We start from the raw sequence: 16,591 nt of genomic DNA on the forward strand, positions 1-16,591 counted from the left end.
TCACCCAATTCGGATCATCAAGAGCCTCTTCAACCTTCATAGGTTCAATACTAGAAATGGATGAGTAATGTTCACAAGAGCTAGCAAAGCGAGTTTTAGAGCGAGTAATTCTCCCGGTTTGAATATCATCGAAGATTTTTTCGACGGGATGATCTCTTGAGACTCTTGCTCGAACTCGTGAGAGATTTTGTCTGGGTCGGGGTGGAACATCCTCTTCATTGTCTTATTATTCCTCTTGTCTTTCTTCATTGTCGTTGGCATTGTTGTTCTCTTGTGGAGGTGGAGAAGGAGGTCGATGAGGTTCATCTTGTTTTACATCCTCGTTTCCATTTTCTTGATGTGTTCCACTTGTGGATGCCTCCAAGTCAACTTGTGGTTCACCTTGGCGTGAAGTTGAGGCTTCCACTTGGATGGACGAGGTGCTCTCCTTCACCTCCATTGGGCGAATCTTGCCAATAGACAAGTCTTGTATTGCTTCCGAAGGGTCTTTGTCACCTACATCAATTGGCAATTGCTCTACTTGAGAGCCATTAGATTCATCAAACTTCACATCTACTGTCTCTTCAACCTTTTGGGTGAAATTGTTGTAGACACGGTAAGTGTGAGAGTTTGAGCCATAACCGAGTAGGAAACCTTCATGAGATTTAGGAGCAAATTTCGAACAACGATGCTTATCAAGAATATAGCACTTTGAGACAAATACTCGAAAGTATCCAACTTGGGGTTTGTTACCGGTGAGAAGCTCGTATGTCGTCTTGTCGAGTAGCTTGTGAAGATATAAACGATTTGTTGCATGACAAGCTATCTCAACCGCTTCCACCCAAAAGTGTTTTGGCATCTTGTACTCATCAAGCATCATTCTTGCCATCTCAATAGGAGTCTGGTTCTTCCTCTCAACAACTCCATTTTGTTGAGGTGTGCATGTAGCCGAGAACTCATGTGAAATCCCTTCTTCGTCAAGAAAGGTGTCCAGAACATTCTTGAACTCCGTTCCGTTGTCGCTGCGAACCTTCTTGATCATCACTTCAAATTGATTTTGGGCCTTCCTAGCGAAGTTCTTAAAGATCTTTTGGACCTGCGATTTATCATCAAGAAAGAACACCCACGTAAATCTTGAAAAATCATCAACAATGACCAATCCAAACGAGTTACCACCGAGACTCTTGTAGGCGTTGGGACCAAAAAGATCCATATGAAGCAACTTGAGTGGTCTTCTTGTGGTCATGATGTTCTTCACGGGATGACTTCCTCCAACTTGTTTTCCTGCTTGACAAGCACTACAAAGTCTATCCTTGCCAAATACAACATCTTTGACTCCAAGGATATGATCACCTTTAATAAGCTTATCAAGATTTTGTATGCCCACGTGACCTAACCTTCTATGTCACAACCAACCTTTAGAAGATTTAGCAATTAAGCAAGTTCTAGGTTGAGCCTTTTTAGTGAAATCAAAAATTTATAGATCACCTCTATGTATACCGGTAAAGACCATATTATGATTATCTCTTTAAAACACTTGGCAATCTACTTTAGTAAATAGGACATTGAAACTGAAACCGACTAGTCTAGATACGGAAAGTAAATTATAGCCAATAGATTCAACGAGCATAACATTTTGTATGGAGCTGTCATGTGAGATGGCCACCTTACCAAGGCCAACCACCTTACCCTTTGAGTTATCACCAAAAGTGACATACTTTCGAGGCCGTTGCTTTCAGCAAGCTCACGAAACATATCCTTGTCTCCGGTCATGTGATCGGTACATCCACTATCAAGAACCCATTCCTTTCCTCCAGCCATGCAGCCGTGAAGGTTAGCCATAAGACCAAAGTGTCTCATAGACTCATCGAGATCAAAGTCACTATCATCATCCTCATCATAGTATCCATGTTCAACATCGTTTTGTGATTGATCATCACCTAGAGAGAGTGATTCATTAGATTTATGATCATGACAATGTGCATCTTTATGAATTCTAATGACCTATGAGATGATGTTACTAATGATTCCAACATCTCCTTTGGCACGCATAAGGTCACGAAGCTCAAATAGACAATTACCAAACTTAGGATCGTTAGGATTCATCTTATTTAAAGCAATGGACTTTTGAAGAATATCATCTAAGTTTTTCAAGGAATAGTCCGGAAAGCATTCCTCAAGATATCTACATATGGTGTAAGCACATTCAAGAGTAGGCAAGCATACAATCAAATTTCTAGGCAATCCTCTACTGATAAGATTGATAGTTCTAAGATTGCGAATAATGTCAAGAGACTCATCGGAGGTAGGATTCAATGGATCAATAAGGGGCGCACAAGGGCTAGTAATGTACTTGTTCAATTGATATTCATTGAAAATCTCAAGCATCTCACTTTGCAAGCATTATAGAACTCTCCATCAAGCATGGGCACTCTACGTCTAAAACTCCCCATCGTAGACTCATCCATCCTCCTCCAATGGTGATTAAACCAAAGCAATGAAGACCAATGCTCTTATACCAATTGAAAGGATCGAGAAGAGGTGTATAGAGGGGGGTGATTAGACACTCAACTAGCAAAAGTGGCAGCTTTTAAGTTCTTCAAGTTGAGGTGGAGTTTTAGCAAAAGTTTAAGCATTCACAATACATTTCAAGCAAGCATGGCAAGAGTATATGAGTAGCGAAAAGTAAAGCATGCAATTTGCAAGAAAAGTAAAGGGATAGGATTGGGGTGTGCAAATGCAATGAAGACACGGAGATTTTTGGCGTGGTTCTGATAGGTGGTGCTATCGTACATCCACGTTGATGGAGACTTCAACCCATGAAGGGTAATGGTTGCGCGAGTCCACCGAGGGCTCCACCCACGAAGGGTCCACGAAGAAGCAACCTTGTCTATCCCACCATGGCCATCGCCCGCAAAGGACTTGCCTCATTTGGGTAGATCTTCACGAAGTAGGCAATCTCCTTGCCCTTACAAACTCCTTGGTTCAACTCCACAATCTTGACGGAGGCTCCCAAGTGACACCTAACCAATCTAGGAGACACCACTCTCCAAAAGGTAATAGATGGTGTGTTGATGATAAACTCGTTGCTCTTGTGCTTCAAATGATAGTCTCCCCAACACTCAACTCTCTCACATAGATTTGAATATGGTGGAAGGAGGATTTGAGTGAAAAGCAACTTGGGGAAGGCTAGAGATCAAGATTCTTGTGGTTGGATTGGAATGTCTTGGTCTCAACACATGAGTAGGTGGTTCTCTCTCAGAAAATAAGTAGTGGAAGTGTAGGCATGTTTTGATGGCTCTCTCACAAATGGAGAAGGGGGTGGAGGGGTATATATAGCCTCCACACAAAATCTAGCCGTTACACACATTTTACCACACTCGGTCAGACCGAATAAAGAAACTCGATGGGACCGATCTAGTTCAAAATGTGAACGTTAGGATTTTTGGTGGGATCGACATGATCAACCCGGTGGGCCCGATGTGCCAGGGTTAAGGCAAAACCTCATCTCAGTGTGATCGATTGCACGAACTCGGTGAGACCGATTTCAGCAATGAGCAAATAGAGAGTTGGTCAGGCAAACTCGATGTGACCGATTGCACATCTCGGTGAGACCGAAATAATTGCAACAGGCAAAAGAGAGTTTGCAAGGCCATCTCGGTGAGACCGAGATCCTACGGTGAGATCGAACTGATTAGGGTTTCTGGTAGTGGCTATGTCAATGAACTCGGTGGCGTTGGATGAAACAAATCAATTGGGCCGAGTTTGACTTTAGGTTTTGGACATATTTGGAATTGAGAAAGTGGTTGAGGGTTTTGGAGCAATATCACTAAGCACTTTGAGCAAGTAGACCATTAAGCAACACCTCATCCCCTTTTAATAGTATTGGCTTTTCCTATGGACTCAATGTGATCTTGGATCACTAAAATAGAAATGAAGAGTCTTGAGCTTTTGCCAATATTTGTCCTTACCATCTTGAAGGGGTTCCACATTCTCTTATCCACGCCACGCCTTTCTTGAACTCTTTGAAATATACTAGATGAAAATGTTAGTCCAACAAGAGATATGTTGACATTAATTACCAAAATCACCGAGGGAGCACTTGTGCTTTCACAAAGCAAGAAAGGAAAGTTTGGGAAAGTCCTTTTATTACCTCTCAGTTAACTTTCAAAAAGTCTTCAGATTCCACTCAATTTCACACAACAAATCACACAAGAAATCATCATTACTTAATTAATATAACATTCCGAATTTAGAATTTTGGGATGTTACACAGATTGTTCTACACTACAGCTTGTCTGGGTGTGGACGGCGGGCGGGGAGCAAATGGGTGCCTGCTCTCTGTTTGTTGTTATGCCTAAGGTGGGGGGACCGGCGTATGACGCCGCCGACAGGGAGATGTTCGTCATCATTCACAACAGAGGCAGAGGAGGAGGCGGCTATGAGGACGGGCAAGTTGAAGACTCGGATCCCACCAAGTCCGACAACTACACCCACACTCAACAGGGCTACACCCAGTCAAGCACACAACAGCAGGATTGGGCCGCCGGACAACAACAATAACATGAGGAGAAGGACGGAGAGGACGATGATCCGGATGATTTTGCCGGCGATCCGAAGAAGATGGGTAGAGGAGAAAGCTTTAGCATGCGATAGGATGAGCTGTTATGCCATGCATGTTGCCCACTAGCCTCGATCTGATCCATGGCACGGAACAAAATAACACAACTTTTTTTGGGCCAACATTCACACATGGTAACACAAACATTTCGCCTCCTACTCCGACGCGGTCGTCCACAACCATGAATCAAAATCCCTCAACCATCGATGGTACACCATCCAAGAGGCCGTGTCAAAGTATTGCGGCCACTTGAAGCATCTCATCGCATGGTGGCCTAGTGCTGCGCAAATCACCGAGCAAGTAAGTTCATTTGGCAGGATATGCTTAGTTTCGTAGCCGGATATGCATAATTTTGTTGATCATGGGGCGAATATGCACAGTTTTGTTGATCACTGGCCGGATATGCATAATTTTGTTGATCACTGGCCGAATATGCATAGTTGTGCAACCGGATATGCATTTTTTATAGATCACTGGCTAGATATGCATTGGTTTGTTGATCACTAGACGGATATGCATAGTTGTGCAACCAGATATGCATTGTTGACAATGTTTTATTTTATAGCAGTCTCGTGTGTGTACGGTGTTCAAGAAGGTTGAGAAGAAAAACTTCACCCTCATGCATTGTTGGTTGAGATTGAATTGGCAACTGAAGTGGAACCTATACATAGCCAAGACCGCCACCCAAGCCACCGAGAAAGAATCTGGTGACCCAACCGACTCAACAAAAGAACCACCCAAGAAGGTTAGAAGAGGGTTTCAGGGAAACAAGTGGGAGGGGGAGAGGGTGAAGCGAGAAGGTGCGGCGACCAAGATGACGGACTTGTTCAAGAGCATCTTGTCCAAAGAGGCATACGTCAAGCACTCCGACATCAAGGAGGAGGAAAAAACGGAGGGATTCAATTTGTTGATGAAGGTGCCCGAGAAGAAGCTCAAGCTCAAAGCGAAGGACATGCTCGAAAAGAAGCAGACGATGCGGTTGACACTAAAATGTTGTCCTTGAATTTGAAGTCTTTGGATGTCGACGCAAGACTGACCGTGCAAGTCGTCCGCTACAAGATGTTGTAGCGGCAGGAAATTAGTTGGAGGCGCCGGACAAGGAGCCGGAGGCTGCCTACATGGCGGCGGCAGCGGCACCTTGAGCGTGGAAGCTCGGATTGCCCGTCGTAGAAAATCTATGCACAAACTATTGGACTGATATTTTCTTGTCATCAGGCATGTAAAAATTATGCATACTTGCCTAATTTTTGGTTGTGATCTAGTACTGGTGCGATCCGGCACGCGCTATGGATCAGACTTTATTTGAGTGTATCAAATTGCCTTTTATTAGGGACATATACAAGATATCTTTAGATAGCCGGCTTCCGTATTCTTGTCTGCGGACTGGTCTTCTGTTCATGCAGGAGCGAATTTGCGGGTCAACGAGATACCGTACACTAACATTCTTCTTTACCGAACTTTGAAGATTACCTCCATACGGAACCCATATTCCCTTGAAAACTTGCATCCTTGATGACGGTGGTAAAACAGGCACTGCCAGCGAGACTTCCCCACGGATCTCTCTCTACATCGTTCGTCACGGCTGGCGATTCGGGAACCAATCTCGGCCCAGTCGTGGTCTAACAGCGTGCAAGCTACGCCGCAACCCCACCTGTCAACCAGACGAAAACCGCGTCCACCCTCGCCACAAAAATCAAAGCAATCACTTGGACGCCACCGTCTCTGACCTCTGTGCGTATTTATTGACCCCTCTCCCGGCCGTTCCTTCCCGAGCCGTCGTCGTCGTCCAACCCCTCCGACCTCACACCCAACTTTTCCTTTCCCCATCCCTCTGCGCCCTCGCCGTCCGCGGATCAACCGATTTCGCACGCAATGTCTCAGGTACCTCCCCGGCACCTCGTCGATTTCCGTCTCGAGATCTGCTAGGCTGGCTAGGCGCCCATCTAATAGCGCGGAGCAGTGGTGATGTTTGGAATCCCAAGCAGTTTGATCTGTTCCTTCCTAGCATCTCATATAAGGGATCTGTCTGGTGGCCCAGCAGATCTGTTCGTGCGGGTGACTGGCGACTCGACTGTGCTGTTTGCGGTTTTGCGTGATTTTGCTAGCGAGAGTGTTGATTCGGGGGAACCTGGTCCTGCTCGATTGCCAGGGCGTAGCCCGTAGCGGGATTGCTAGAGCTCCTGCCCAATTGTGCAAAATAAGACATTTTGACTGCTCACAAAGTTTTGGGGGCCAATTAATTAGTCAAAATAAAATATTTGTAGTTTGGTCAGTCAAACTGTTTTTTGATTGTACCACTATGAAAAATTGAACCAATTAGCTATTAAAAGGTCACTGATCTTTGTTGAATTTTGAGGTTAAGTAAAGAATTTTGATCCCCGTCACTTAAGCAAGCCGTTAGGTACTTACTAAAGATTCAGTGCACCTGTACTGAACGATTTAACTTGCAACTGCATGGTTTCGACTGTTTCCTTGGAACAATGTCATGATTACATAATTCGATGGAAGTATGTTATATGGTGATTAAGTGCTATAGGCTGAGACATTCTATTGATGCATTCTCAGCTGGAAGCAATAATTCATAGTTGTTCTGTGGAAATTGTTGGAATTAAGATTTACTCTGTGATGCAGACTGTTGAACTCAGGGTTGGCATGTCATGTGAGGGATGTGTTGGAGCTGTTAAGCGGGTTCTTGGCAAAATGGAAGGTTGGTTTAGCTCTCCATTTATTGATATGGTTTTCCTTTCTGTTTTGTTTTACTTAAACCCATGCAACTGGAATTGATACATCATTGTATTTACATTTTCTAATGCCTTCAACAGACAATTCTTAGAGGTCACTTGAGATGCTTTCCCATTTTTCAGTTGCCAAATAGATGGCTTGATTGAATGGATCTTGTCATTGAGCTTCCATTTAGCATCCACTGGCTTTCCCAAAGCACTGTTATGTTTCCCACTTTGACCAGGTGCACCAGAATGCTTTGGATAAACCTTTTTATTTTTGAACACATGCTTTGGATAAAACTTGATTCCAAAAGCATTTGATAGGTCCAATGGCTGAAAGACAACCTGGTATAGAGCTCTGGTATATTTTGTTTGTCCAATGGCAATAGCTTGGATATATTAAGATTGGTATGATGATATCCATCATGAACCTAGATGACAGTTAATTCATACTTTCTGCATCTGACTGTGCATAGCTCGATTGATTAATATATACACGATTGCATGTATCTATGTCACTATGTTAGTGTCCTGGTTGAAATGGCCTATCGTTTTGATATATTATTGTATGTTATGGCCCATTTGGAGCCTGGAAATTTCCCGCCACTTTTGTGTGATTTATTTATTCCTGTGTATGAATTGAGTTATCTCATGTGAATGAGTATTCAAAACCATGAATTCCTGTGAGAGTTTGAGTGCTCTTCAAGGCATCCTATTCTTTATGCATTTGTGCAAGCATTGATTCTTTCCCAGGAAAGGGGAAGTGTTACATTACAAACAGGTCTTAGGCATTGAATCTAAACATATTCGTCGGACTTTTGTGGTTTCTTCAGGTGTTGAGTCCTTCGATGTAGACATCAAGGAGCAGAAGGTCACTGTGAAGGGTAATGTGACGCCGGATGCTGTTCTGCAGACTGTTTCGAAGACAGGCAAGAAGACATCGTTCTGGGAGGCTGAACCCTCGGCATCTGCTGTTTCGTCCTAAAAAGGCATCTCTAATATGTAAACTGTGAAGTTTAATGTAACAATGGCCCAGTTGAAATGCTTTGCAAGGACATGATTTTCTGGTCGGATGGTATATGCACCATGAATTTACTGCAAATAATAGCAAACTGGTAATTTCGTCTGTGTGCATCTTATGGTTGGCATTCCTACACTGTAAATCTGCAATGGTTCGATCAGTTTGCCACATGTGCTGATAATGTGTTATTTGTGGTTGCTGTTGATGCACAGCATGAATAAGCTCATACCAATTCTTCCTTCGGAAGAAAATGAATTGCAATTATCTAGATTAATGTAGAGGATCCTCCTTTTTTTTTGATAAAATGTGGAGTATCTTCCTTGGAATAGAGGAAGAGGGGAAAACCCATGTCTATCTCTTTGGTTAACAAAATTCAGAATCAGTTGCAAGGGAGCATTTTTTTAGGGTCGATCCACTTTGAGTTTGATAAATGTATTGATTATGAAAGTGTGTGTTCGCCTATGTCAGATAGAGCTACCCCTTGTGTGGATTGAAGTTTAAAATAATGGTTAGGAGTGGATTGAGTTTTTTTTTCAGCTTTAGTTGTGAAAAGTCTGAGGGTATGTGCACATCACCATCTTTTGTTTAGTCATAGTGTGTTAGAAATTATTCACAATAGTGAACTTGCAAAATAAATCTATTTATCATAAAGAGATATTTTCCTGGCCATATTTGGCTGCCTGAACAAAAATATCATGGTGATTTTTTTGGTGTAAGTTCTATCCTGCTCATAGTGGGGATACCATCTCTTCTACATGTGTAAAATGTGATACATAACATCTATTTGGAGTGCCTTGTCATTTAGGGCTTCTTTGATTAGTGGGATTAAAAAAAATGCAGGAATAGAACAAAAATACAAGATTATTGTGGTATGTCCCCTTATGACATCTTTAAGGCGGACCCGTAAACCTCTCGCAACCGTCCGGACCGCGGAAGCCATCCAATGTGGTCATGTATCGGTCCGCGCGGCCGTTCGGACATGATTTCTCTCGCAAAATGAAGACAAAAGTGAGAGAGGTTTGCGAGAGTCCGGACACACGAAACGTTGCTCTTCGCCCCCTGGCCCATTGCTATCTCTTGAGCCTGCATTGGTTTTCCCTTGAACAGAAAAGGGTGATGCAGCAAAGTAGAATAAGTATTTTCCTCAGTTTTTTAGAACCAAGGTATCAATCTAGTACGAGGTTATATGCAAGTCGCCTTGTACATGCACAAACAAATAAGAACCTTGCAACCAACGCGATAAAGGGGTTGTCAATCCCTTCACGGCCACTTGCAAAAGTGAGATCTGATAGAGATAATAAGATAAATATTTTTGGTATTCTTGTTGTATAGATTGAAAAGTAAAGATTGCAAAATAGTACACAAGATGCACTGTTAACAAAAGAGATATAATACGATGGAAAAAAGACCCCGGGGCCATAGGTTTCACTAGTGGCTTCTCTCAAGATAGCATATCTTACGGTGGGTGAACAAATTACTATCGAGCAATTGATAGAAAAGCGCATATTTATGAGAATATCTAGGTATGATCATGTATATAGGCATCACGTCCGTGACAAGTAGATCGAAACGATTCTGCATCTACTACTGTTACTCCACACATCGACCTCTATCCAGTACGCATCTAGAGTATTAAGTTCATAAGAACAGAGTAACACATTAAGCAAGATGACATGATGTAGAGGGATAAACTCAAGCAATATGATATAAACCCCATCTTTTTATCCTCGATGACAACAATACAATACGTGCCTTGCTGCCCCTGCTGTCACTGGAAAAGGACACCGCAAGATTGAACCCAAAGCTAAGCACTTCTCCTATTGCAAGAAAGATCAATCTAGTAGGCCAAACTAAACTGATAATTCGAAGAGACTTGCAAAAATATCAAATCATACATATAAGAATTCAGCGAAGAATCAAATATTGTTCACAGATAATCTTGATCCTAAACCCACAATTCATCGGATCTCGACAAACACACCGCAAAAAGTATTACATCGTATAGATCTCCAAGAAGATCGAGGAGAACTTTGTATTAAGAATCAAGGAGAGAGAAGAAGCCATCTAGCTAATAACTATGGACTCGAAGGTGTGGTAAACTACTCACACATCGATGGAGAGGCTATGGTGTTGATGTAGAAGCCCTCCGTGATCGATTCCCCCTCCGGCGAAGCGCTGGAAAAGGCCCCAAGATGGGATCTCACGGGTATAGAAGGTTGCGACGGTGAAAATAGGATTTCGTGGTGCTCCTGTATGTTTTCGGGGTATATGAATATATATAGGCGAAATAAATAGGTCGGTGGAGCCACGAGGGGCCCACGAGGGTGGGGGCGCGCCTACCCCCCTGGCCGCGCCCTCCTACCTCGTGGCCGCCTCGTTGCTTCCTTGACGTCCACTCCAAGTCTTCTGGATTGCGTTTGTTTCGAAAACGATTCTCCCGAAGGTTTCATTCCATTTGGACTTTGTTTGATATTCCTTTTCTGCGAAACACTGAAATAGGCAAAAAAACAGCAATTTGCACTAGGCCTCCGGTTAATAGGTTAGTCCCAAAAATAATATAAAATGCATAATAAAGCCCATTAAACATCCAAAACAGATAATATAATAGCATGAAACAATCAAAAATTATAGATACGTTGGAAATGTATCAAGCATCCCCAAGCTTAATTCCTGCTCGTCCTCGAGTAGGTAAATGATAAAACAGAATTTTTGATGTGGAATGCTACCTAACATAATTTTCAATGTAATTATCTTTATTGTGGCATGATTGTTCAGATCCAAAAGATAAAAGTTTAATATTGACATAAAAATAGTAATACTTCAGGCATGCTAACCAAGTAGTTTATGTCTTATCAAAATAACATAGCCAAAGAAAGCTTATCGCTACAAAATCATATAGTTTGGCCACGCTTTATTTTCGTCACACAAAATGCTCCCATCATGCACAACCCCGGTTTCAACCAAGCAATTAGTTCATACTTTTTAACGCGCTTCAGCCTTTTCAACCCTCACACAATACATGAGCGTAAGCCATGGACATAGCACTATGGAATGAGTAGAGTATGATGATAGGATTATGTTAGAAAACAAAAAAAGGAGAAAGTCTCACATTGACGCGGCTAATCAACGGGCTATGGAGATGCCCATCAATTGATGTCAATACGAGGAGTAGGGATTGTCATGTAACAGATGCAATAGAGCTATAAATGTATGAAAGCTCATCAAAAAGAAACTAAGTGGGTGTGCATCCAACTTGCCTGCTCACGAAGACCTAGGGCATTTTGAGGAAGCTCATCATTGGAATATACAAGCCAAGTTATAATGAAAAATTTCCACTAGTATATGATGACAAAATAAGAAACTCTCTATCATGAAGATCATGGTGCTATTTTGAAGCACAAGTGGAGAAAAAGGATAGTAACATTGTCCCTTCTCTCTTTTTCTCTCATTTTTTTATTTGGGCTTCTTTGGCCTCTTTTTTTCCTTTTTTTTCTTTTTTTTATTTCATCCGGAGTCTCATCTTGATTTGTGGGGGAATCATAGTCTCCATCATCCTTTCCTAACATGGGACGATGTTCTAATAATGAAAATTATCACACTTCTATTTATTTACAACTCAAGAATTACAACTCAATACTTAGGACAAAATATGACTCTATGTGAATGCCTCCGGCGGTGTACCAGGATATGCAATGAATTAAGAGCGACATGTATGAAAGAATTATAAAGGTGACTTGCCACAAAATACGATGTCAACTACATGATCATGCAAAACAATATGACAATGATGAAGCGTGTCATAATAAACGGAACGGTGGAAAGTTGCATGGCAATATATCTCGGAATGGCTATGGAAATGCCATAATAGGTAGGTATGGTGGCTGTTTTGAGGAAGATATAAGGAGGTTTATGTGTGATAGAGCGTATTATATCACGGGGTTTGGATGCACCGATGAAGTTTGCACCAACTCTCAAGGTGAGAAAGGGCAATGCACGGTACCGTAGAGGCTAGCAAATTGCGAAAGGGTAAGAGTGTGTATAATCCATGGACTCACATTAGTCATAAAGAACTCATATACTTATTGCAAAAGTTTATTAGTCCTCGAAGCAAAGTACTACTATGCATGTTCCTAGGGGAAGGGTTGGTAGGAGTTAACCATCGCACGATCCCGACCTCCACTCATAAGGAAGGCAATCAAAGAACACCCCATGCTTCAAATTTGTCACACAACGTTCATCATACGTGCATGTTACGGGACTTGCCAAGTTTAACACAAGTATTTCTCAATTTCATAATTACCCAACTAGCATGACTCTAATATTATCACCTTTATATCTCAAAACAATTATCAAGTATCAAATTTATCATAGTATTTAATGCAGTCTATATGAAAATTTTTATTTTCCCCAACTTGGATGCCCATCATATTATGACTAATTTTATAACCAAAGCAAATTACCATGCTGTCCTAAAAGACTCTTAAAATAATATAAGTGAAGCATGAGAGATCAATAATTTCTACAAAATAAAACCACCACCATGCTCTAAAAAGGTATAAGTGAAGCATTAGAGCAAAATTATCTAGCTCAAAAGATATAAGTGAAGCACATAGAGTATTCTAATAAATTCTGATTCATGTGTGTCTCTCACAAAAGGTGTGTACAGCAAGGATGATTGTGGTAAACTAGAAAGCAAAGACTCAAATCATACAAGACGCTCCAAGCAAAACACATATCATGTGGTGAATAAAAATATAGCCTCAAATAAAGTTACCAATAGACGAAGACGGAAGAGGGGATGCCTTCCGGGGCATCCCCAAGCTTAGAGTTTTGGTTGTCCTTGAATTTTACCTTGGGGTGACTTGGGAATCCACAATCTTAGGCTCTTGCCACTCTTTATTCCAAAATCCATCAAATCTTTACCCAAAACTTGAAAACTTCACAACACAAAACTCAACAGAAAATCTCATGAGCTTCGTTAGTGCAAGAAAACAAACCATCACTTTAAGGTACTGTAATGAACTCATTCTTTATTTATATTGGTGTTAAACCTATGGTATTCCAACTTCTCTATGGTTCATACCCCCCGATACTAGCCATAGATTCATCAAAATAAGCAAACAACACAAGAAAAACAGAATCTGTCAAAAACGGAACAGTTTGTAGCAATCTGTAACTCTCGAATACTTCTAGAACCCCAAAAATCCTACCAAATTAGGAAGTCCTAGGTAATTTGTTTATTAATCTTCTACAAAAAGAATAAACTGAAAGGCACGTTTCTGTGATTTATGAAAACTAATCTCGTGCGCGCAAAAGTTTATGTTTTTCACCAAGATCAAATTAACTACCATCGTAGGTTATCCTAAAGGTTTTACTTGGCACAAACACTAATTAAAATACAAAACCACATCTAACCAGAGGCTAGATGAATTATTTAGTACTAAACATGAACAAAAAGTAAACAACAAAAATAAAATTGGGCTGCCTCCCAACAAGCGCTATCGTTTAATGCCCCTAGCTAGGCATAAGATTTCAACGATGCTCACATGAAAGATAATAATTAAAACACAAAGAGAGCATCATAAAACATGTGACAAACACATTTAAGTCTAACATACTTCCTATGCAATCATGATCATTGCAACAAGTAGTAGACATAGCAAAACTAGCACCCCCAAGCTTAGGGTTTTGCATATTATTAGCACAATTGACATCAAGAGAATTTATAATAACATCATTGCAATCATACTTTTCATCGAAGGAACTATCAAGTATGGGTGCAATAGCAACGATCTCATGTTTAACATAAGGAACTATAGCAAATTTTGTTGGGGAACGTTGCAGAAAATTAAAAATTTTCCTATGGTTTCACCAAGATCCATCTATGAGTTCATCTAAGCAACGAGTCTATGGAGAGAGTTTGCATCTACATACCACTTGTAGATCGCGTGCGGAAGCTTGCAAGGTGATGATGTAGTCGTACTCGACGTGATCCAAATCACCGATGACCAGCGCCAAACGGACGGCACCTCCGCGTTCAACACACGTACGGAACAGCCACGTCTCCTCCTTCTTGATCCAGCAAGGAAGGGAGGAGAGGTTGAGGGAGATGGCACCAGCAGCAGCACGACGGCGTGGTGTTGATGGAGCTGCAGTACTCCGGCAGAGCTTCGCTAAGCACTATGGAGGTGGAGGAGGTGTTGGGGAGGGAGAAGGAGGCAACCAAAGGCCAGGGCGTTCAGGTATGAAGTCCCTCCTCTCCCCCACTATATATAGGGGTGCCAAGGGGGGGTGGCCGGCCCTAGGAGATCCAATCTCCTAGGGGGTGCGGCGGCCAAGGGGTGTTTTCCCTCCCCCCAAGGCACCTAGGAGGTGCCTTACCCTCCTAGGACTCTTGCCCCCTTAAACCCTAGGCGCATGGGCCTATGTGGGGCTGGTGCCCTTGGCCCATTAGGCCAAGGCGCACCCCCTTACAGCCCATGTGGCCCCCCGGGACAGGTGGACCCACCCGGTGGACCCCCGGGACCCTTCCGGTGGTCCCGGTACAATACCGATAACCCCGAAACTTGTCCCGATGCCCGAAACAGGACTTCCCATATATAAATCTTTACCTCCGGACCATTCCGGAACTCCTCGTGACGTCCGGGATCTCATCCGGGACTCCGAACAACATTCGGGTTGCTGCATATACATATCCCTATAACCCTAGCGTAACTGAACCTTAAGTGTGTAGACCCTACGGGTTCGGGAGACATGCAGACATGACCGAGACTCTCTCAGTCAATAACCATCAGCGGGATCTGGATACCCATGATGGCTCCCACATGCTCCTCGATGTTTTCATCGGATGAACCACTATGTCGAGGATTCGATCAAACCCTGTATGCAATTCCCTTTGTCAATCGGTACGTTACTTGCCCGAGACTCGATCGTCGGTATCCCAATACCTTGTTCAGTCTCGTTACCGGCAAGTCACTTTACTCGTACCGTAATGCATGATCCCGTGTCCAACACCTTGGTCACATTGAGCTCAATATGATGATGCATTACCGAGTGGGCCCAGAGATACCTCTCCGTCATACGAAGTGACAAATCCCAGTCTCGATCCGTGTTAACCCAACAGCTACTTTCGGAGATACCTGTAATGCACCTTTATAGTCACCCAGTTACGTTGTGACGTTTGGTACACCCAAGGCACTCTTACGGTATCCGGGAGTTACACGATCTCATGGTCGAAGGAAGAGATACTTGACACTTGCAAAGCTCTAGCAAAACGAACTACACGATCTTTTATGCTATGCTTAGGATTGGGTCTTGTCCATCACATCATTCTCCTAATGATGTGATCCCGTTATCAACGACATCCAATGTCCATAGTCAGGAAACCATGACTATCTGTTGATCACAACGAGCTGGTCAACTAGAGGCTTACCAGGGACATAGTGTGGTCTAAGTATTCACACGTGTATTATGATTTCCGGATAATACAGTTATAGCATGAATAAAAGACAATTATCATGAACAATGAAATATAATAATACTTTTATTATTGCCTCTAGGGCATATTTCCAACAAATTCATCTTCATAAAATATTAGCATCATGGCCACAAGAATAGCAAGCATCATGTTCATCAAGAGATATTTCAATCAAATCATCGAAATCATAATTATCTATAGATTCATGCATATCATTATTTTCTTCCAAAGAAACGGTCATTCTCTCAATAAATTCCTTAACATAGGCATTATGAGCATAGTTTTCATAGCAATATTTAAGTATGTCGGAATTTTCAGATTTGTAGAGAGTGATATCATACTTTTCAATCAAAGAAGCAACTTCATGAGCAGCCTTAAAAACGACAAATTCTTCAATTTGTTCGATATCATAGTAACTATAAACGCCCTTTCCATAAGAAGATAAAATTTCATTGTCATTAAACTCACGTAGGTAGGGAAGGTGTTTTTTAGGGTTCTTAAAGCAACAAGTAAAATCATAAATTTCACAAAGATTACAAGCATAACATAGCAAACTATTTATTTGATACCATAAGATCTTCCCCTTTTCAGACAAACGATGACGCACAAAATGAGCATGCTCATCTAAAGATCTTCCCTCAACTAAACTAGTTGGGGTTTCAACACGAGCACAAATAGATCAAAGATGATCCAAGTAGAACACTTTAAGTGGATCCATATCAATAGATTTTTAGCAAGCAAATATGCAAGCAAATACAGGACGCATGGAA

At 42.0% G+C, this 16,591-nt stretch overlaps 1 protein-coding gene across 1 annotated transcript; it reads left to right on the forward strand.

Moving 5' to 3' along the window:
• The first annotated feature begins 6,324 nt into the window (after window positions 1-6,324).
• LOC119337101 (copper transport protein ATX1-like) lies at window positions 6,325-8,504 on the forward strand. The gene is made up of 3 exons (XM_037609213.1): window positions 6,325-6,481; window positions 7,232-7,307; window positions 8,157-8,504. The coding sequence occupies exons 1-3, from the start codon at window positions 6,473-6,475 to the stop codon at window positions 8,306-8,308; spliced, it is 237 nt and encodes a 78-aa protein (XP_037465110.1). The 5' UTR covers window positions 6,325-6,472; the 3' UTR covers window positions 8,309-8,504.
• The last annotated feature ends 8,087 nt before the right edge of the window (window positions 8,505-16,591 follow it).

This window comes from Triticum dicoccoides, chromosome 7B (assembly GCF_002162155.2).
Source record: "Triticum dicoccoides isolate Atlit2015 ecotype Zavitan chromosome 7B, WEW_v2.0, whole genome shotgun sequence".
Lineage (NCBI taxonomy): Eukaryota > Viridiplantae > Streptophyta > Magnoliopsida > Poales > Poaceae > Triticum > Triticum dicoccoides.

Coding starts and splice junctions, on each gene's coding strand:
- LOC119337101 (XM_037609213.1), top strand. Junction 7,308..8,156: donor GGTTCTTGGCAAAATGGAAG/GTTGGTTTAGCT, acceptor TGGTTTCTTCAG/GTGTTGAGTCCTTCGATGTA.